At 59.2% G+C, this 21,828-nt stretch overlaps 1 protein-coding gene across 5 annotated transcripts in view; it reads right to left on the bottom strand.

Moving 5' to 3' along the window:
- The window catches only part of COL11A2 (collagen type XI alpha 2 chain), a 92,030-nt gene that overhangs the window by 39,862 nt on the left and 30,340 nt on the right, over positions 1-21,828 (bottom strand). For 2 of the 5 annotated variants that reach the window (XM_089771561.1, XM_075917109.2), the window contains exons 5-19: positions 20,789-20,923; positions 14,976-15,434; positions 12,239-12,412; positions 9,643-9,702; positions 9,203-9,244; positions 9,040-9,102; positions 8,339-8,413; positions 6,592-6,678; positions 5,414-5,470; positions 5,004-5,057; positions 4,293-4,346; positions 4,147-4,200; positions 3,828-3,881; positions 2,589-2,642; positions 2,347-2,391 (exon numbers count right to left, since the gene is read on the bottom strand). In XM_089771561.1, coding sequence (XP_089627687.1) covers positions 2,347-2,391; positions 2,589-2,642; positions 3,828-3,881; positions 4,147-4,200; positions 4,293-4,346; positions 5,004-5,057; positions 5,414-5,470; positions 6,592-6,678; positions 8,339-8,413; positions 9,040-9,102; positions 9,203-9,244; positions 9,643-9,702; positions 12,239-12,412; positions 14,976-15,434; positions 20,789-20,923 — 1,467 coding nt within the window. The remainder of the gene's footprint in view (positions 1-2,346; positions 2,392-2,588; positions 2,643-3,827; positions 3,882-4,146; positions 4,201-4,292; positions 4,347-5,003; positions 5,058-5,413; positions 5,471-6,591; positions 6,679-8,338; positions 8,414-9,039; positions 9,103-9,202; positions 9,245-9,642; positions 9,703-12,238; positions 12,413-14,975; positions 15,435-20,788; positions 20,924-21,828) is intronic. The other 3 variants (XM_089771562.1, XM_089771563.1, XM_089771564.1) reach the window with 3 other exon arrangements.

Raw genomic sequence — 21,828 nt, 5'->3', positions numbered from 1 at the left:
CACTTGGCTTTGCCTTGCGCTTTGCTACCAAACGCACCCGGAGAAAGGATTGGGGGGCTCCCGTCCTCCCCCGGCCCCGGGCTCTGCCTTTTCCAAATGGCGTCAACTCAGTACATGTAACAGAGCTGGTGAGGGCGGGGGGATGGGAGAAAAGAGAAATCCAACCCAGTCCAACCCCATGCCTGCCCTAACACCGAGATCCACCCCAACACCATTCCCAACGTTGACCCTAAGACCAAGTCTAGCATCCTCCCCAGCCTTAACCACACTGCCAACACCAACCCTAATACCGAGTAGAGTGTCCTCCCCACACTACCCCCATCCCCAATGCAACCCTAACACCCAGTGCAGCAGCTACCCTGACCCTAACCCCACCCCCAGTAACGACCCTAAGACCAAGTCTAGCATCCACCCCAGCCTTAACCACACTGCCAACACCAACCCTAATACCGAGTAGAGTGTCCTCCCCACACTACCCCCACCCCCAGTAACGACCCTAATGCCAAGAACAGCATCCACCCCAACGCCAATGCCAGCGACTACTCCCATCAAATTGTCAACTTCAAAGCCAACCCTATTGCCAACTCCATACACCTCAACCCTAATGCCACCACCTACACCAATGCCAGCCAACCCTCACCCCAACCCTATCACCAGCTCCATACACCCCAACCCTAATGCCACCACCTACACCAATGACAGCCAACCCTCACCCCAACCCTATCACCAGCTCCATACACCCCAACCCTAATGCCACCACCTACACCAATGACAGCCAACCCTCACCCCAACCCTATCACCAGCTCCATACACCCCAACCCTAATGCCACTGCCTACACCAATGCCAGCCAACCCTCACCCCAACCCTATCTCCAACTCTATACACCCCAACCCTAATGCCACCACCTACACCAATGCCAGCCAACCCTCACCCCAACCCTATCTCCAACTCCATACACCCCAACCCTAATGCCACCACCTACACCAATGCCAGCCAACCCTCACCCCAACCCTATCTCCAACTCTATACACCCCAACCCTAATGCCACTGCCTACACCAATGCCAGCCAACCCTCACCCCAACCCTATCACCAGCTCCATACACCCCAACACTAACACCAACTCCATACACCCCAACCCTAATCCCACCACCTACACCAATGCCAGCCAACCCTCACCCCAACCCTATCTCCAACTCTATACACCCCAACCCTAATGCCACTGCCTACACCAATGCCAGCCAACCCTCACCCCAACCCTATCACCAGCTCCATACACCCCAACACTAACACCAACTCCATACACCCCAACCCTAATCCCACCACCTACACCAATGCCAGCCAACCCTCACCCCAACCCTATCTCCAACTCTATACACCCCAACCCTAATGCCACTGCCTACACCAATGCCAGCCAACCCTCACCCCAACCCTATCACCAGCTCCATACACCCCAACACTAACACCAACTCCATACACCCCAACCCTAATCCCACCACCTACACCAATGCCAGCCTACCCTCACCCCAGTCCCAGCACCGACCCCAAAGCAAATCCCAACCCCAACCCCTATGCCAACCTGTAACTCTAACCCTGATAGTGTCAGTTCAGATGCCAACTCTGTACCAGCCCCTAGCCCAGTGCTAGAGACACTGCCAGCCCCACCCTGCCAGGTTCCCGTTCACCCAGCCCACGTGCCAGCCTGCTCCCTGCACCAGGCAGCGCTCCCCCGTCGAGAGCCAGCTGAATTCCCAGCCCGCATCTCCCCGACTCCAGCGCACAAGCAGCCCCCGCCCCTCCTGAACTGCACGTACCAGGAGCCGGGGTGGGATTCTCAGGATGAGTCCCGGCCCCAATCTGCATCCCTTCTGCGTCGTGCCACCCCTGGCTAAATCCTCACACCCCTCCCCACCACAGTGCCAGCTCCTGACACACCGAGGCGTCCAGTCCCTGCAATACCAGCGGTGCCAGGGACATGGGGGGGACACGGGTGGGGGTAGATGAAGGCTTTGGGGTAACCCATTAATTGGCTGTCTCTGCTGAAGTGATGGGGATAGAGCAGTTAGGGTTGGGCTTTGGATTTTCCATCGGTAGGTTCAAAGGTTAACAATGACTTTATGGAGTGGGGCTAACAACTCAGAGCAAAGGGCAGAAGAGCTGAGAATCGAGGCCCCTCTGGAGCAGTGGTGTCAGGCTCTCTGCAGACTCAGGCAGGGCCGGAAAAGCCCCGGTCCCACAGAGATGCCTGGGGTGGGTGGTACATGGGATGTCCCTCTGCACCGCCCTGGGTAGCTGCCTCCTCACACAATCACAGCTCCCGCTGCCTGCCTGGCAGGGGGGCACGTACCGGTTCTCCGGGGAGCCCTCTGGGTCCAATCTCTCCATCGTCTCCCTGGGGGGGAGAGAAAAAGGGGGTGAGGCAGGGAACAGGGAGGGGAACCAGCTCAGCTCCACCCCAGCCCTCCCAGCTCCCCCTCCAGCCCCCTCTGCTCCCCCCCATTCCCTCCAGATCTCTCCCTGCTCCCCACACTCCCTCCCCTGGGAATCACCCCCAGGTCCCTCAGTTTCCCTCCACCAGACCAGACTCACCCGCTCGCCATCCTCTCCGTGGGGGCCTGGGATGCCCTGGGAGCCCGTCTCACCCTGGGGGGACACAGACATGGCTCAGCGGGGTGGGTGGGTGTGTGTGTGTGTGAACACTTTGGTGTGTACTGTGAGTACTGCCAGTGTGTCGAGTTTGCATGGGTAGTGCTGTGCACCGTGTGTGCAACTGTGTAGCTGTGCATGCATGCGCAATTGCAGGTATGCTGTGTGTTCTGTGGTTGGGTGCAGGAGCTGTGTAGGGCACCTGAGGTGTGTGCGGTGCAGGAGCTGTGTAGGGTGCAGGAGCTGTGTACGGCGCAGGAGCTGTCAGGTCCCTGTGCCGGTAGCCGGTGTGTGTGTGTTGACATGGCGGTGGGGAGGTGTGCGGTGATGTGGTGCAGGAGGTGTGTAGGGTGCAGGAGGTGTGTCCGTGCATGGAGGTCCAATTGGACCAGCAGGGCCGGGTGTGACTGTGCATGGGGGCAGGTGGCTGAGTGGCTGGGGGGGGGGGGATGTGGTTGGGGGTGCACTCCCTGTGTCTGTGGTCGGGGAGCTTGGGAGGGCACTTCTCATAGTCGGGGGGCTGGGTGGTGCACTCCCCATGTCTATGGTCAGAGGGGTGGGGGTGCACTCCCCATGTCTATAGTCAGGGGGTGGGGGTGCACTCCCTATGTCTGTGGTCAGGGGGGTGGGGGTGCACTCCCCATGTCTATGGTCAGGGGGGTGGGGGTGCACTCCCCGTGCCTATGGTCTGGGTGGTGGCGGTGCACTCCCTGTGTCTGTGGTCAGGGGGTGGGAGGTGCTCTCCCCATGTCTGTGATTGGGGGAGTGGGGGTGCACTCCCCATGTCTGTGGTTGGGGGAGTGGGGGTGCTCTCCCCGTGTCTGTGGTTGGGGGGGTGGGAGGTGCTCTCCCCATGCCTATAGTCGGGGGGCTGGGTGGTGCTCTCCCCGTATCTATGGTCAGTGGGGTGGGGGTGCACTCCCCGTGTCTGTGGTCGGGGGCTGGGAGGTGCTCTCCCCATGTCTGTGATTGGGGGAGTGTGGGTGCTCTCCCCGTGTCTGTGGTTGGGGGGGTGGGGAGTGCATTCCCCGTGCCTATATTCTGGGGGTGGGGCATGTCGTGCGTACACAGGCTGGCCAGAGCTGACCACAGGGTGGCCTGTCGCTCACGGAGATCCCCAGGGTGCACCAGGGATGGCTTCCCCCCGCCCCCACCCCCCCGCGCTCGGCAGACCCCACTCACCCTGTGTCCCTTGTCCCCCGGCAGCCCCGGCAGCCCGTCAAAGCCTCGGTCACCCTGCGGAGAAAAGCGCAGCCCAGCTCCCTATGTCAGCGCAGCCCAGCGGGGGTCACGCCCCCCCCCCAGGGCCCCTCTCCCAGACACCTGGCTCCCAGGGGATTCCCGCTGGATTGACAGGCGCAGGGAGGGGACGCCCAGCGCAGGCCAGCGAGGACCCTTCCCCGCCTGGACTGGGGGAGATTCGCAGGGGCCATGTCTGGGGTAGCTCCCTGGGGACCCCCTCCCCCTCGGACCTTGCCCACGGAGGCCACGAGGCCGTTACCTTGATACCGGACTCCCCGGGCATCCCCCGAGCGCCATCGGCTCCAGCACGACCCTGCCGGGGAGAGACAGTCGGGGTGAGAGGAGGCTCCCCGGCCACGTGCCTGCCCCCGTCTGGGGGTACCCCGCCAGGACCCACACGCTTACCCTCCTGCCGGACTTCCCCGGGGGGCCGGACAGGCCCTGCGGCCCGCGGGGTCCCTGCAGAGAGGGAGGAAGGGTTATCGGATGAGACAAGTGAGGGGGAGCTGTCCAGGGGCCGAGGGGGGGTCAGAGCAGGGCTCATGGGCTCAGAAGGGGGTTGACAAGGGGGGGGTGGCCTAGGGCACCCCAAGGGGTGCTGGGGGGGGCGGCAGAGACCCCGGCTCTGGGTCAGGGTCACCAGAGCACGTTCTCCACACAGCCCAGAACAAATCCAGCAGCAGAGCTGGGAGTCAGGGGGTCGCTCGTCTGGGTCAAGGGGTCACATCAAGGGCCAGACCCCCAATCGGGAGTCAGGGTCACAGAACACAAGTGGGGGACAGTGGTTGGAGCGAAGAGGTCAGAGGTCAGGGCGGAGGGGTCAAAGGTCAGTGTCTCAGGTCAGAGTTAGTGCCTGGGGTCAAGTTCATGGGTTGGCACATGAGGTCAGGGCAAAGAGGTCAGAGTCAAGAGGTCAGAGGTCAGTGACTCAGGTCAGGGATGAGTTTTGTGAATGGGAGCGAGAGGTCAGGAAGAAGGGGTCAAGGGTCGAAGAGAAGGGGTCAGAGGTCAGTGACGCAGGTCAGGGTCAGCGACTGGAGTCAGGCTCAGGGGCTGGGGTGTGGGGACAGGAGCCGGGCTCAGAGTCGGGGCCGTGCTGGTCTCCGAGCCCGTTACCTGGGGTCCAAAGTCTCCGGCTTCTCCCTTCAGCCCGGGGCTCCCTGGCTGCCCCTGGATGGCGACAGCAGAGCAGAGGCGGTTACGTGGCGGCAGTAAATGGCCTCAAGCCACAACCCTCCCCACAGTCTCCCAGGGCGCTCGGCCCCACAGAACCAGGGGATGCGACATTTCAGTGACACCAGCCCCATGTGCTGAGGTGCTGGGACCCACGGAACCAGGGTGCATGGAATTCCAGTGGCCTCCCCACCCCCTGCCCCACTCCCTAGGGGGCTGGGAATGCAAAGACATGAAGCCCTAGTGACTGCAGCCCGAGGACAAGCCGATACATCCCCCTAAGCCCTGACACCCTCCCCCACAGCCCCAGAGCACCAGCCTCCTCCCGACCCGCACCCAGAGCAGGTACCTACCAGGGGCCCAGGCCGGCCGGTGTAGCCCATGGGTCCCGGGGGGCCACGCAGGGCCATCTGGGGGGAGAGAGAGAAGAGGATGAATTACACTGCAGCAAGGCCAGGGTGGCAGCCAAACACAGCAAGGGAAAAGGGGTGACACTAGAATAACAGGAAACAAGGGGTCTGAGGAAATTATTGGGGGCTGAGCAGGGAAGAAGGAGCGTTCCCACTGAGGTCCTAAGAGGGCAATGAAACACGGACATATCACCATTGATAGAGTGGAGGGGAAGACGCGAGTCTTGGTGCCCTAGAAATGCAGCTGCAGACGTTTCAGGGTTGAAGATCAAAGCCCAGGGAAATGCCAGCTGGGTTCTAGAAGTGGAGAAGTATCATTCTCGAACACTGGAGTGGGTTCTAGAACAGAGAGCACTGTTCTGGGATCTTGGGGTGGGGTTCTAGAACAGGGAGCACTGTTCTGGGGTCTTGGGTGGGGTTCTAGAACAGGGAGCACTGTTCTCGGGTGTCAGGGTGGGCTCTATGAGGGAGCACTATTCTAGAACATTGGGGTAGGGTTCTAGAAGGGGAAGTGCTGTTCTAGAGCATTGGGATGGGGTTCTAAGAGGAAGGTACGGGGTGGAGTTCTGAAACAAGGATTGGGTCATTTCTGGGGAGGGCTAACAAGGTCTGAAGGAAAGATTAATCAAATCACGGGCTATGATAATCCACAATAACGAGGAGGAACATTCCAAAAATGCAAAACAAGGTTCTGCTACATTTGTAAGGGTTGTAGATGAGCATAGACGGTGGTACGAAGGAACGGGAGGGGCAGACTGCCATCTCGCCCTGGTTCTAGAAGGCCAAGCACACGGCCATGTTGTTTGAAGAGCTACTTCGCCATAACGTTACGAACAAACTTAGAAGAGCATCTAACAGGGATCTAGACAGACTCTAGCCACTACCTGGTATGATACCTTAAAGAAAAACAACATCATGATTTTAACGTGGCTCTAGAAATGTAACAACCTGTGACCCCTGGGCGGTTCTAGAGACCCATTGGTTTTAGGTTCTCGATTAGCACAGTTCTCCAGGCTCCAGGGAAGGAAAATGAGGCTCCGATGGGAGTCTCCAGGCAGGCTCCTTGGACCTCCTACCCCAGCCCAGCCCAACTCTCCCTGCCAGTCCCCCTCTGCACTCACCCGGGCTTGCTGCAAAATGGCCTGGGCTTGTGCCTCTTGTGCTGATGCCACCGGCCCCTTCTCACCACCGCTGCTCCCAAAGCGGAACTGGGGGAGGGAAGACAAACCTTGAGGGGTAGAACTCGCACCAGAGCCCCCGTCCTGCTCAACCCTTCCCACTTCACGGGGGTTGAGATCCCACTGCCAGCACTTCCCTGGACTATCCCAGTCTCCCAGAGACCTGCTGAAACATGCCCAGTCCCAGGCTACATGTGTGGGCTAGGCTCTCCCAGACCCACTTCATGCCCTGTGGTTCTAGGTAATGCTACCTGGTGCCCATTTCTGTTCCATGCTCATGTAAGCCCACTGTAGTCTTGCTGGTTCCAGGTAATGCTATCAGAGTTCTCCCTTCTGTTCTAGACTCCCATAGATTCACTGCATTAGCTTTGGTTCCAGGTAATGCTATGAGCTCAAGTCTTCAGTTCTCAACTCGCTGGGCTCTCCAGTTCCAGATCTCATTATGAGGGCTCTCCTTTCTATCCTAAATGTCCATATCCCCATTATATTATCAACATTTCCAGATAATAGGGCACCAGATTTCTCCTGTCCTGTTCTAGACTCCACACAGGCCCATCCGCTGTGCAATCTCCAGTTCTAGATCACCCACCCAAGCTTTTTCCTTCTTCTTTGCTTTATGTTATACTTGTAAACTCTATCAGGTCTGTTACAGATTTATACTCTGAGGCTACATCTAGCCTGCATCCCTTTGTCAACAGAGGGATGCAAATCAAGCACATCGAAATTGCTAATGAAGCAGGGATTTAAATACCCCTCACCTCATTAGCATAAACATGGCTGCCGCTTTTTTTTCAAAATGGATTTTTAAAAAAAACCCAGCAGTCTAGACATGGATCTGTCAAAAATAAACCCTTTTTCGGCAGATCCTGTATCCCTCTCTGGGTTCTAGATTCAAACAGACCCACGACAGCATAACAAGGTCCAGTTAAAAGAGTCAGACTCCTGCCTTTCCCATGTTAGATCTTCACAGATCCACTCTCCAGTTCTAGATCACAGTACCAGAATTCCCCTCTTTGTTTTAGACGCTGTCTCCTCCCTAGTTCTAGATAACACTATCTCTGTTCTCTCTTCCCTTTTAGATCCCTACAGGTCCATCTACCCTCTCCAGTTCTAGGCCACGCTCTCAGTTCCTCTAGACCAGGGTTCTGAACTGGGGGTCCATGGACCCCCAAGGGGTACATGAAGCCAAGGGGTACGTGGACTGAAAAGATTCAGAGCCACTGCTCTGACCCCACCAGCCCACTGATTAGTCTACAGCATTAGGTATTTGAGTTCTGGAACACCATAGACACATTGTAACACCTAGTAGTTCTGGATCTTCTTATCGGAGTCCCTGTACCTGCCGTCGACTTCCACAGACACAACATATTATCCCTGGTTCTAGGTACCACAATAGGAGTCCTCCTTGTGTTATTCAAAACCCAGAAACCCACATTATCCTTTCTAGTTCCAGTTCACACCATAAGTTCTCCTGGTGTCATGTTAGACTGCAGAGGCCCACCCTCCACATACTCCTTTGGTCCAGCTCACGCGCATATTTCCTCTGGCTTTATTCTAGATCCTCCCAAATCCACCCCAGCTCTGGGTCACCTTCCCCGGCTGTGCTAGACCCCAATCAACCTGTGTTCACCCCATCCACTCCCAACTGCGGCAGCCCCACCATGAACCCTTCAAACACCTCCGCCCTCACCGGGAGCATGAGAGATGAGCCCGGGGGGCCGGGCATCCCATCCGAGCCCGGGAGACCTGAACGGCCAGGGGGACCCTGTCGGAAAGAGGCAGAGCAGGAGGTTAGTGCATGGGGGGGGGGGGGGGCTGTTGCCCCATTGGGGCTCCTACAACTCCTCCAGTGGTGCTCTGAGCTTCCCCACACCCCGTGCTGTCCTCACACCCTCCCAATGGCCTGACGCACGCCGACCTGCCAGGGCTCTCTGGCCTATCCCCAGGCCATCGGCACGGCGCAGACACAGACACATGCTAACTCACGGACCCGCATAGACACACGCTAACACAGACACACACAGACACACACTAGCACAGACACATGCTAACACCCGCAGGCACAGATACGCACAGACCTGTTAACACGCAGGCACAGACACACACAGACACGCTAACACATGGACACACAGAGACACACGCGAACCCACGCTAACACATACTGGCACAGATACACGCTATCACAGGCAGACACACACAGGCTCTTAGGTGCTCACATGAACAGCACGATCCCCAGCCAATGGGGCACAACATCCCGTACCAGTGCACACTCACACCTCCCCGTGCAAACCCACACTCACACCTCCCTCGAAAGGGGGGCTGCAGTCTCCCCCAGAGCTGAAGCTGGACCCACAGCCCCTGCCGTGGGGCCAGGTCGCCGCTCGCACTCACCCTCTCACCAGGATCTCCTGAGGGGCCCGGGGGGCCCTGTGTTCCCGGCGGCCCTGTTATGCCCTGAGAAATACACGAGAGACATAGTGAGGTTAATGCACCATCAGGGGTCAGGAGCAGCACCCCAGCATCCCCCCACACCCCTGGACAGACGGGCTCTTACCGCAGGTCCTTCGGGGCCAGGGGGGCCCTCCACCAGCATTCCCTGCAGAAGGAGAGGCAGAGGGCACCGTTACGCTGGCGACAGGCAGGTGGAGCAAGGGGCACAGGGGAGCCCTTGACAGATACAGCCCCGGCCATGGGGCGCCCTAGAGAGACTGGGTTTTGCCAGGTGAGTCTGAGAAGGGGGAGAGTCTCTGTGCTCATCCACACCGGGGGCTGTGCGCACACGCCTGGCTTGGGTTCCCTGTAAGCCGGGCGCTTGGGCGGCCACCCAGGAGAGAGTCCAGGCCCACCCAGCTGATTGGCAGAGCGCCCCGGCGAGGTTTGTGTTCCTGTGGGGATACATGGGGGGCCCAGACTCTGCAAAGCCCAGGATGGACAATGGACGGGCTGGCGGGGGAGCAGCTGGTCTCCCCTTAACCTGTCAATGCAGGGACCTACCGGTTCCATGACGGCCGGCTCTCCCTTCTCCCCTTTGTAGCCTCTGACGCCACGCACAGCCTGGGGGTAACACACATGTAACCGCAAAGAGGGGCCCGGTCAATATAATGCACCCGAGGCCCCCTTCTGGCACCCTCCCAGCCCTGTAAACCCCAGCACCTCCACCCGGCCGCAGGGCTCACCCCGCACCACTCAGCCACCCCACCCCGAGGCTCTGCTATCTGCAGCTCCCTAGTCCCGCTCCCTCCTTACCCCAGGTCCTGCTCTCCCTCCACCTGCCAGTGCAGCAGGAGCTGAGTAAAAACTGGTGCAAAAGGAGGGTCAGGTGTGGGCCAGGTGCACACGAAATGTGCAGTTCATAGCACCATGGTGCGAGTAAAGGGGGAGTAAAGCCTGAGTAAAACCTAGCGTGAGGTGTGAGTGAATCTGGAGCAGGGTCCAAGCGAGGTGCAAGTAGAAATGGAGCTAGTCTCACTAAGGTTCAAGTACAATAGGAGTGAAGTTTGAGTAAACCTGGAGAAAACTGAAAATGGAGTAGTAGCGGTGAAATGGTTGTGCAAAGTTTGAGTAAAAATGAAATAAACATGGGGCAAAACTCTGCATTTACATTGCACATGGTCAGAATAAATGTGGTGTATAGGTGAAGTAGCGCAGAGCAGGGTCTGTGTAAATGTGGAGTAAAATCTGAGTAAGACTGGAGTAAGGGTAGCATGTCAGTGGAGCAGGGTCTGAGTGAACATGGAGTAAAATCTGAGTAAGACTGGAGTAAGGGCAGCATGTCAGTGGAGCAGGGTCTGAGTGAACGTGGAGTAAAATCTGAGTAAGACTGGAGTAAGGGCGTCATGTCAGTGGAGCAGGGTCTGAGTGAACGTGGAGTAAAATCTGAGTAAGACTGGAGTAAGGGCGGCATGTCAGTGGAGCAGGGTCTGAGTGAACGTGGAGTAAAGCTGGAGTAACCTGGGGCAGGCTATGTGTAAGGTGTTTGTCCCAACCCTTCAGCTATCCCCATTCCACTGTTCTCCTACTGCCTGGGGAGACAAATCCACCCTTTCTCAGTGGACCCCCCAATCCTCCCCCAGGCCCCATCACCCACTCAGCCTCTGGGCCTGTTGCGTTAGGGTGCCCCGTTAGCTCTGAGCTAGCCAATGCATCAGCTCTGAGGGGACACTGAGGCTGGGCTACACGAAAGACGCCCCAGGAGAAGGGGTCATGAGAAAGATTTATAGGCCTGCATCTGACGATGCTCCTGGCCCTAAATCCCCAGCCCCATTGAGATGGCAGCGTGGGGGGCAGGGGAATTACCGTGTCCCAGCGCTGACAGTACTCGGGGAGGAGGGGTGTAACAGAGATGGCCGTCCATGGGGATGACATCACAGGTGTAAGATGACATCACAGAGGGGGGAACACCCTGGCAGGTGAGGGGCGTTGCCATGGCAGGGGATGTCATGGTTACAGCATCAGATGTGATGCCATCGGGGCACAACGGGCCCATCTCTGAGCATACGAGGTAGGGGAGAGGATGATGATGTCACTCAGCAAGAGGTGACTTCATAAAGGAGGAAGCGCATCACAGGAAGTGGAATGGCAGAGGGAAATTGACACAATGATCAGTAAGTACAGGGAAGGACTGCCAAAGGCAGGAAGTGACCACCACACTAGACAGGAAGTGAAGGCAGCAAACAGGAAGTGATGCCACACTAGACAGTCATGCCCCCCACAATGCCAAGCCAACATGGAGGAAGTGATGTCACAACAAACAGGATATGACTGACATAACATTGCATTCTGACAAGGAGGCAGGGATGCCACAAATAAAATGAAACCACAACATGGCACACAGCAGGGACACCATGAAAAGCAGGAAGTGACACATCAGAAAGTGACGCCTAAACAGGAAGTGATGCCACAACATGCCAACAAATGACCACAAAGAGGAAGAGACACTACGATGACAACATAGCTCCACAAATGGGAAGTGACGTCACAACAAACAGGAAGTGATACCACGAGAGACAGAGCCACAAACAGAAAGTGGTGCTGTAAAAAACAGGAAATACCACCAACTAAGGGCCATGAACAGGAAGTGATGCCACAACAAACAGGAAATCACACCAACAAAAGGCCATGAACAGGAAGTGATGCCATAACAAACAGGAAATGACACCGACAAAGGGCCACAAACAGGCAGTGATGCCACAACAAACAGGAAATGACACCGACAAAAGGCCATGAACAGGAAGTGATGCCACAGCAAACAGGAAATGACACCGACAAAAGGCCATGAACAGGAAGTGATGCCATAACAAACAGGAAATGACACTGACAAAGGGCCACAAACAGGCAGTGATGCCACAACAAACAGGAAATGACACCGACAAAGGGCCATGAACAGGAAGTGATGCCATAACAACCAGGAAATGACACCGACAAAGGGCCACGAACAGGAAGTGATGCCATAACAACCAGGAAATGACACCGACAAAGGGCCACGAACAGGAAGTGATACCACAACAGCGAAGAAGAGACCTCTGGAAGACCATCCCAGAGAGGCCAGCTGGAGGAAGGGCCCGAGGAGACGTCCCCGTGCCCCACTTACGCCTCCGTTCTGGGGGGTCTCTGCAGAGAGCACGGGCCCCAGCTCCGATGGCTCGGCTCCCTCGGGAAAGTCCTTATAGACGTACTCGTACTCCTGCCTCGGCAGTGCTGTGTCCTCCCCCGTCACGTACTCCTCGGCCTCCCCCGGCGCGACAGGGGCTGGGCTGGGAGCCTCCTGCCCCACGGGATGGGGAAGAAGCAGAGCGGGAAAGGGGAGGACGAGAAGAGAGCCGGCAACACGTTAATGCACAGCATGGCGCCTACTCTGTCCCTGCTCTAGCCCCCCAGACCCCGTTCCCCTCCCGAGCTGGGGACAGGAGTCCCAACGCACCCTCCCCCACCCGGCCTTTCCCACAGACCCCTATCTCCCAGGTCTCCATCGCTTTCATTATGAGAGCAGCACCCAGGCAGCTCTCGGGGCTGCCACCCCTGAATTGTGCGAGGGAGGTTTTAAAGCCCCCCCACCCCGAGACGGACTGTGGGGGGCTGTGGGAAATGGGGGAGCGTGGCCTTTCCCTGGAGCCAGCTCAGCCCCCTTCTTCCTCTGCCCCTTCCCATTCAGCCCCTTAGACCCCCTCCCCTCCCCCGTCTGACCTTGGGGCAGTTACCTCAGCCCAGGGCTCCGAGAGAGAGGTGGGAGTCACCTCCAGCCCCCTCAGCTCCTCCCAGTTGGCACCATCAGAGGGTGGGGTGTAATCCAGGGACTCGCCAGCCCCCCAGGGCTCCTCTGTAGGGGGCTGCCCCACATCCTGGCGGGAGGGCGTTGACAGTTGCCAGGGCCCAGGGGAGCCGGGACAGAATTGGAACAGCAGTCATGGGGGCAAGAAGATTGATGGACGGATGGAAGGAAGGAAGGAAGGGATGGGATGGGATGGAGATGGATGGATGGACAGAAGGAAGGAATGGTACAAGGAAAGAAGGAAGGATGGAATGTTACAGGGATGGATGGATGGACAGATTGACAGACGGAAGGAAGGAAGGAAGGAAGGAAGGAAGGAAGGAAGGAAGGAAGGAAGGAAGGAAGGAAGGAAGGAAGGAAGGAATAGCTCAGGGATGGATGGATGGATGGATGGATGGATGGATGGATGGATGGATGGATGGAAAGAATGGCACAGGGATGGATGGATGGATGGATGGACGGATGGAAGGAAGGAAGGAATAGCTCAGGGATGGATGGATGGATGGATGGATGGATGGATGGAAAGAATGGCACAGGGATGGATGGATGGATGGATGGATGGATGGATGGATGGATGGACGGATGGAAGGAAGGAAGGAATAGCTCAGGGATGGCTGGATGGCTGGATGGATGGATGGATGGATGGAAAGAATGGCACAGGGATGGATGGATGGATGGATGGATGGATGGATGGATGGATGGATGGACGGATGGAAGGAAGGAAGGAATAGCTCAGGGATGGATGGATGGCTGGATGGCTGGATGGATGGATGGAAGGAAGGAAAGAATGGCACAGGGATGGATGGATGGCTGGATGGAAGGAAGGAAGGAAAGAATGGCACAGGGATGGATGGATGGATGGATGGATGGACGGATGGAAGGAAGGAAGGAAAGAATGGCACAGGGATGGATGGCTGGATGGATGGCTGGATGGAAGGAAGGAAGGAAAGAATGGCACAGGGATGGATGGATGGATGGATGGATGGATGGATGGATGGATGGATGGATGGATGGATGGATGGATGGATGGACGGATGGAAGGAAGGAAGGAATAGCTCAGGGATGGATGGATGGCTGGATGGATGGATGGCTGGATGGAAGGAAGGAAGGAAAGAATGGCACAGGGATGGATGGATGGATGGACGGATGGAAGGAAGGAAGGAATAGCTCAGGGATGGATGGATGGCTGGATGGATGGCTGGATGGAAGGAAGGAAGGAAAGAATGGCACAGGGATGGATGGATGGACGGATGGATGGAAGGAAGGAAGGAAGGAAGGAAGGAAGGAAGGAAGGAAGGAAGGAAGGAAGGAAGGAATGGCACAGGGATGTATGGATGGACGGATGGATGGAAGGACGGATGGATAAACATGCACACGAAGGGCAGACAGACAGACAGATGGGCAGGGGGCCGGGTGGATGCAATGGAGGAAGAAGAGCGCGTGCAGACGGATGGACGGAGAGACAGACAGACACGCACAGGGACAGGCGGATTAGGGGAAGGAGAGAGAGGCTAGAAGCATTAGTAGGTGACTCTTGTTCTTCCCCCCGCCCTGGGGAAGGAGCCAGGGCGGCTGAACCGGACTCATCCCGGATCGTTTTCCCGGACACGGGGCGACAAACCGATCGCGGATGGAATCGCACCGCCCTGCCGTGCCCCCGGCCGGGCTGGGGGACGGACCCTTGCTGCTCAAGGGGGACCTGGGGTGTCCATTCGCGGGAAGGAAGGAGCAAGATAAATAAACACAGCGTGGAAACGGGGGGGGGGAGCCAGGGCCTGTCCACTCCAGGGGGCACCAGCTCCCGCCCAGCCCCAGGGCAGGCGGGGAAGGAAACGGCTTTTGGGGCCTTTCCCATGTCCCCCCCCTGCGAGTTTATTTATGTTGCCGCGGCGTTTCCCGAATGGCCCCGTCACAGACAGACAGACACACACGAGCCAGACGCACAGACTGGGGCCGGGGGGAGCAGGCTCCCCCGCCCAGGGATCTCAGATCGTGCCCACGCAGCCCCCCCCCCCCCGGGGTACCCAGCACCGATCTGGATGCCTCCTTCTTGCTCTACCTGCTGGTAGCTGTTGCCGTGTTTCCTGGGTGCGCCTGCACCAGCGTGCGCCTTGCCCCCGGCCTGGGCCTTGCCCAGGGCCTTTTCCACGGCCGGGGGTCTCCCCGCTGCTGCCACTTTGGTGTTGCCCGGGGATTTCCCGTTGCCCGGGGATTTCCCGTTGCCAGGTGATTTCACGTTGCCAGGGGATTTCCCGTTGCCGGGGGATTTCCCATTGCTCGGGGATTTCCCGTTGCCGGGGGATTTCCCATTGCTCGGGGACTTCCCGTTGCCGGGGGATTTCCCGTTGCCAGCGGACTTGGCGCTGCCAGGGGATTTGCCATTGCTGGGGGATTTGCCGGGGGATTTCCCGCCGCCGGGCGCTTTGCCGTTGGCTGGAGCCGTGCGCATCAGCTGCTCCCGTTTCTGCTGCTTGGGTGCCGGCTTGGCGGGCGCCTTGTGGCCCGGCCCGGCAGGTTTCTGCGGCCGCGGCGGCGAGGAGGAGGATGGAGGTGATGTGGGTGTGGATGAAGATGGCGGCAGCAGCGACACACACACGCACCGGGAGCCAGCCATTGAAAGAAAACAACACACACGGCTTGAGTTCACGGGGAGCGCGCGCTGGAGGGCAGGGGCTCTGGGGGGGCCTTACTGTGTACAGAGCATCCCACATCCACTCTGCCCTGGGACCCTGGCACCCCGTATTCCCAGGGGTTACCCCACAACCACCTCTCCCTGGATCACACACTGCGATTCCCTCCCATCTGCCCCACGAGAGGCCACACCAGCAGGTTACAATGGGAGGGCAGAATGGCTTGCCCCACACGGGTCCCCCTATTCCTTGCCCCCCAGCCTGTGCCCCCCATGCTGCTGCTCAGGGGCTGCAGTGAAGCAATGATGGATGGATGGAGGGAGGGATGAGAAGTGCAGAGATGGATGGATGGATGGATGGATGGATGGATGGATGGATGGATGACACTTCCCCCAGACACATCAAAAGCTGGGACAGATGGACGGATGGGAGGGAGAAGAGCATTCCCCCCCAAGGGGGTTACCTGCTCCACTGTGCCCCCCAGAGGGCAGGGAGGGGCACGTTCACCTCCTCTCCATACTCATAAGAGTCAGAACGGTACTCACAGTACCCCACATCCCACCCCTGTCCTGGGAGCCGAGGGCGGGGGGAGGATGGAGGGAAGGTGGAAAAGGAGAAGGAAAACATCGTCACGGAAGCCCACACTGGAGAGGAGGGTCAGGGGCTGGACCACGGGACGTGGGTCTGTGTGCTCCCCCCGCCCCAGTTCTCCCCTTTCCCTGGCCCCCTTTGCACCTTCCCCGGGCCTCTCCCTCAATGCACCCCCCAGGGCAGGGATCAGGGACGTGCAGAACAAGCGTCCTGCCACCTGCCACACACCTGAGCAGCCAGCCTGGAGAAGGCGCAAGGCATGCTGGGAAGGTGAGCGCATGCTGAGCAGGGCATGCTGGGAAGGCGAGGGCAGGACGAGAAGGAGCAGGGCATGCTGGGAAGGCGAGGGAGGGAGGAGAAGGAGCAGGGCATGTTGGGAAGGCGAGGGCAGGACGAGAAGGAGCAGGGCATGCTGGGAAGGCGAGGGTGGAACGAGAAGGAGCAGGGCATGCTGGGAAGGCGAGGGCGGGCCAAGAAGGAGCAGGGCATGCTGGGAAGGCGAGGGCGGGACGAGAAGGAGCAGGGCATGCTGGGAAGGCGAGGGAGGGAGGAGAAGGAGCAGGGCATGTTGGGAAAGTGACGGCAGGCCCAGAAGGAGCAGGGCATGCTAGGAAGGCGAGGGCGGGACGAGAAGGAGCAGGGCATGCTGGGAAGGCAAGGGCAGGACGAGAAGGAGCAGGGCATGCTGGGAAGGCGAGGGCGGGACGAGAAGGAGCAGGGCATGCTGGGAAGGCGAGGGCAGGACGAGAAGGAGCAGGGCATGTTGGGAAAGTGACGGCAGGCCAAGAAGGAGCAGGGCATGCTAGGAAGGCGAGGGCGGGACGAGAAGGAGCAGGGCATGCTGGGAAGGCGAGGGCAGGACGAGAAGGAGCAGGGCATGCTGGGAAGGCGAGGGCGGGACGAGAAGGAGCAGGGCATGCTGGGAAGGCGAGGGTGGAACGAGAAGGAGCAGGGCATGCTGGGAAGGCGAGGGCGGGCCAAGAAGGAGCAGGGCATGCTGGGAAGGCAAGGGCGCGACGAGAAGGAGCAGGGCATGCTGGGAAGGCGAGGGCGGGACGAGAAGGAGCAGGGCATGCTGGGAAAGTGACGGCAGGCCAAGAAGGAGCAGGGCATGCTAGGAAGGCGAGGGCAGGACGAGAAGGAGCAGGGCATGCTGGGAAGGCGAGGGCGGGACGAGAAGGAGCAGGGCATGCTGGGAAGGCGAGGGCAGGACGAGAAGGAGCAGGGCATGCTGGGAAAGTGACGGCAGGCCAAGAAGGAGCAGGGCATGCTGGGAAAGTGACGGCAGGCCAAGAAGGAGCAGGGCATGCTGGGAAGGCGAGGGCAGGCCCAGAAGGAGCAGGGCATGCTGGGAAGGCGAGGGCAGGCCCAGAAGGAGCAGGGCATGCTGGGAAGGCGAGGGCAGGACGAGAAGGAACAGGGCATGCTGGGAAGGCGAGGGCAGGACGAGAAGGAGCAGGGCATGCTGGGAAGGCGAGGGCGGGACGAGAAGGAGCAGGGCATGCTGGGAAGGCAAGGGTGGAACGAGAAGGAGCAGGGCATGCTGGGAAGGCGAGGGCGGGCCAAGAAGGAGCAGGGCATGCTGGGAAGGCGAGGGCGGGACGAGAAGGAGCAGGGCATGTTGGGAAGGCGAGGGCAGGACGAGAAGGAGCAGGGCATGCTGGGAAGGCGAGGGTGGAACGAGAAGGAGCAGGGCATGCTGGGAAGGCGAGGGCGGGCCAAGAAGGAGCAGGGCATGCTGGGAAGGCGAGGGCGGGACGAGAAGGAGCAGGGCATGCTGGGAAGGCGAGGGCGGGACGAGAAGGAGCAGGGCATGCTGGGAAGGTGAAGGCGGGAGGAGAAGGAGCAGGGCATGCTGGGAAGGCGAGGGCGGGACGAGAAGGAGCAGGGCATGCTGGGAAGACGAGGGCAGGACGAGAAGGAGCAGGGCATGTTGGGAAGGCGAGGGCAGGACGAGAAGGAGCAGGGCATGCTGGGAAGGTGAAGGCGGGAGGAGAAGGAGCAGGGCATGCTGGGAAGGCGAGGGCGGGACGAGAAGGAGCAGGGCATGCTGGGAAAGTGACGGCAGGCCCAGAAGGAGCAGGGCATGCTGGGAAGGCGAGGGCGGGACGAGAAGGAGCAGGGCATGCTGGGAAGGCGAGGGCAGGACGAGAAGGAGCAGGGCATGCTGGGAAGGTGAGGGCGGGCCGAGAAGGAGCAGGGCATGCTGGGAAGGTGAGGGCGGGACGAGAAGGAGCAGAGCTTGCTTGGAAGGCGAGGGCAGGCCCAGAAGGAGCAGGGCATGCTGGGAAGGCGAGGGCGGGACGAGAAGGAGCAGGGCATGCTGGGAAGGCGAGGGCAGGACAAGAAGGAGCAGGGCATGCTGGGAAGGCGAGGGCGGGACGAGAAGGAGCAGGGCATGCTGGGAAGGCGAGGGCAGGACGAGAAGGAGCAGGGCATGCTGGGAAGGCGAGGGCGGGCTGTCCCACGTGGGGAGAGCTATGGGTATGTCTACACTACCCCGCTAGTTCAAACTAGTGGGGTAATGTAGGCATACCGCACTTGCAAATGAAGCCCGGGATTTGAATTTCCCAGGCTTCTTTTGCATAAGCGGGGAGCCGCCATTTTTAAAACCCCGCTAGTTTGAACCCCGTGCAACGCGGCTACACGGGGCACGAACTAGGTAGTTCGGACTAGGCTTCCTATCCCGAACTACCGGTACACCTCGTGAAATGAGGAGTAACGGTAGTTCGGATAGGAAGCCTAGTTCGAACTACCTAGTTCGTGCCCCGTGTAGCCGCGCTGCACGGGGTTCGATCCAGCGGCATTTTAAAAATGGCGGCTCCCCGCTTATGCAAATGAAGCCCGGGAAATTCAAATCCCGGGCTTCATTTGCAAGTGCGGTATGCCTACATTACCCCGCTAGTTCGAACTAGGAGGGTAGTGTAGACATACCCTATGGGGGCAGGTGGGTGTGGGGCTCTGAGACAGGCGTGACAGTGCCCACCAGTGGTTAGTGTGGCTGTGGGATCCATGGGGCAAGTAGAAGTGGCAGGAGCCTGGACACGTCTTCTAGTGCCAGGTGGCAGGTCGGGGTTTTCATTCAGCACCAGATGGAAGTGTCAGTGAAGGACCCTCAGCCCCAAATTCCGCCCCAGGTCAGCCCCATGGACCATACCACCCCATATCCCTCGTATCCCCCCTCACATCCTCCCATATCCTCCCCAGGTCAGCCCCATGGACTTTACCACCCCATATCCCTCGTATCCCCCCGCACATCCTCCCATATCCCCCCCAGATCAGCCCCATGGACCGTACCAGCTCATATCCCTCATATCCCCCCCGCACATCCTCCCATATCCCCCCAAGGTCAGCCCCATGGACTGTACCACCCCATATCCCTCGTATCCCCCCTCACATCCTCCCATATGCCCCCCAGGTCAGCCCCATGGACTTTACCACCCCATATCCCTCGTATCCCCCCGCACATCCTCCCATATCCCCCCCAGATCAGCCCCATGGACCGTACCAGCTCATATCCCTCATATCCCCCCCGCACATCCTCCCATATCCCCCCAAGGTCAGCCCCATGGACTGTACCACCCCATATCCCTCGTATCCCCCCTCACATCCTCCCATATCCCCCCCAGATCAGCCCCATGGACCGTACCAGCTCATATCCCTCATATCCCCCCCGCACATCCTCCCATATCCCCCCAAGGTCAGCCCCATGGACTGTACCACCCCATATCCCTCGTATCCCCTCCGCACATCCTCCCATATCCCCCCCAGGTCAGTCCCATGGACTGTACCACCCCATATCCCTCGTATCCCCCCGCACATCCTCCCATATCCCCCCCAGGTCAGTCCCATGGACTGTACCACCCCATATCCCTCGTATCCCCCCCGCACATCCTCCCATATCCCCCCAAGGTCAGCCCCATGGACTGTACCACCCCATATCCCTCGTATCCCCCCTCACATCCTCCCATATCCCCCCCAGATCAGCCCCATGGACCGTACCAGCTCATATCCCTCATATCCCCCCCGCACATCCTCCCATATCCCCCCAAGGTCAGCCCCATGGACTGTACCACCCCATATCCCTCGTATCCCCCCGCACATCCTCCCATATCCCCCCCAGGTCAGTCCCATGGACTGTACCACCCCATATACCTCGTATCCCCCCGCACATCCTCCCATATCCCCCCCAGGTCAGTCCCATGGACTGTACCACCCCATATACCTCGTATCCCCCCCGCACATCCTCCCATATCCCCCCCAGGTCAGTCCCATGGACTGTACCACCCCATATACCTCGTATCCCCCCGCACATCCTCCCATATCCCCCCCAGGTCAGTCCCATGGACTGTACCACCCCATATACCTCGTATCCCCCCGCACATCCTCCCATATCCCCCCCAGGTCAGCCCCATGGACCGTACCACCCCATATCCCTCGTATCCCCCCCACATCCTCCCATATCCCCCCCAGGTCAGCCCCATGGACCGTACCACCCCATATCCCTCGTATCCCCCCGCACATCCTCCCATATCCCCCCCAGGTCAGTCCCATGGACCGTACCACCCCATATCCCTCGTACCCCCCCCGCACATCCTCCCATATCCCCCCCACCCGGATCCCGCCCAGGCGCTCTCCCTGCGCCCCTCACCGGGGGCCTGGCGGGCCGCGGCGCCTGCTGGGCCTGGGTGGCGCGGGGCTGTTCGTGGCAGTCGGGGCTGTAGTGCTCGCAGTAGTCGTAGGCCGCCTGCGGGTTGGTGGCGATGAGCAGCTGCTGGATGTCACCCTGCAGGGAGAGAGAAGGGGCAGTGTCAGGCAAACGGGATGGGGGGGCTGCAGGGATTTCCCTGCCCCCCCCGAATTTCCCCAACACCCCCCAGTTTTGTGAACTGGTTCCATGCCAGTTTAGTGATTGTTTGGAAACGACTTGAAGACGACGACGCACTCTAAAAGCACAGACAGCCGGGGCGAGAGACGCCGCCGAGAGCGTCACCGGTCGGGAAACCACGAACACAGGCGAGCTTCCTTCCACAGCCGCTGCTTCATGCCAGTGTCAGGCATTCGGGTTGGGGCTTGGCCGACCGCATCATCTCAAACGATGGTTTGTAAGCAACGTCCAGACGGGCCCTCCCGGCGGCTAGTGAGAGCTGGGGGGAGGCTGCAGGACCAGCTGTATTTACACTCACACCTCATCTGCCTCGGGAGCCAGCCAGCAGAGCTGTGCTGCCCAAGTGAGAGATCCTGGCTGGGGCTGGGTTACAAACCACTTGACTGGGGGGGGGGGATGTTGTTCTTATTGTATGAGTAACGGGCAGTAGAACGGTACGTAACCTGGACTGACTGGGGGGGGATGTTGTTCTTATTGTATGAGTAACGGGCAGTAGAACGGTACGTAACCTGGACTGACTGGGGGGGGATGTTGTTCTTATTGTATGAGTAACGGGCAGTAGAACGGTACGTAACCTGGACTGACTGGGGGGGGGGATGTTGTTCTTATTGTATGAGTAACGGGCAGTAGAACGGTACGTAACCTGGACTGACTGGGGGGGGAATGTTGTTCTTATTGTATGAGTAACGGGCAGTAGAACGGTACGTAACCTGGACTGACTGGGGGGGGATGTTGTTCTTATTGTATGAGTAACGGGCAGTAGAACGGTACGTAACCTGGACTGACTGGGGGGGGATGTTGTT

The sequence above is a fragment of the Pelodiscus sinensis genome, chromosome 19 (assembly GCF_052426305.1).
Source record: "Pelodiscus sinensis isolate ZL-2025 chromosome 19, ASM5242630v1, whole genome shotgun sequence".
NCBI classification, from domain to species: Eukaryota; Metazoa; Chordata; order Testudines; family Trionychidae; genus Pelodiscus; species Pelodiscus sinensis.
This window is presented reverse-complemented; position numbering and strand designations above follow the sequence as displayed.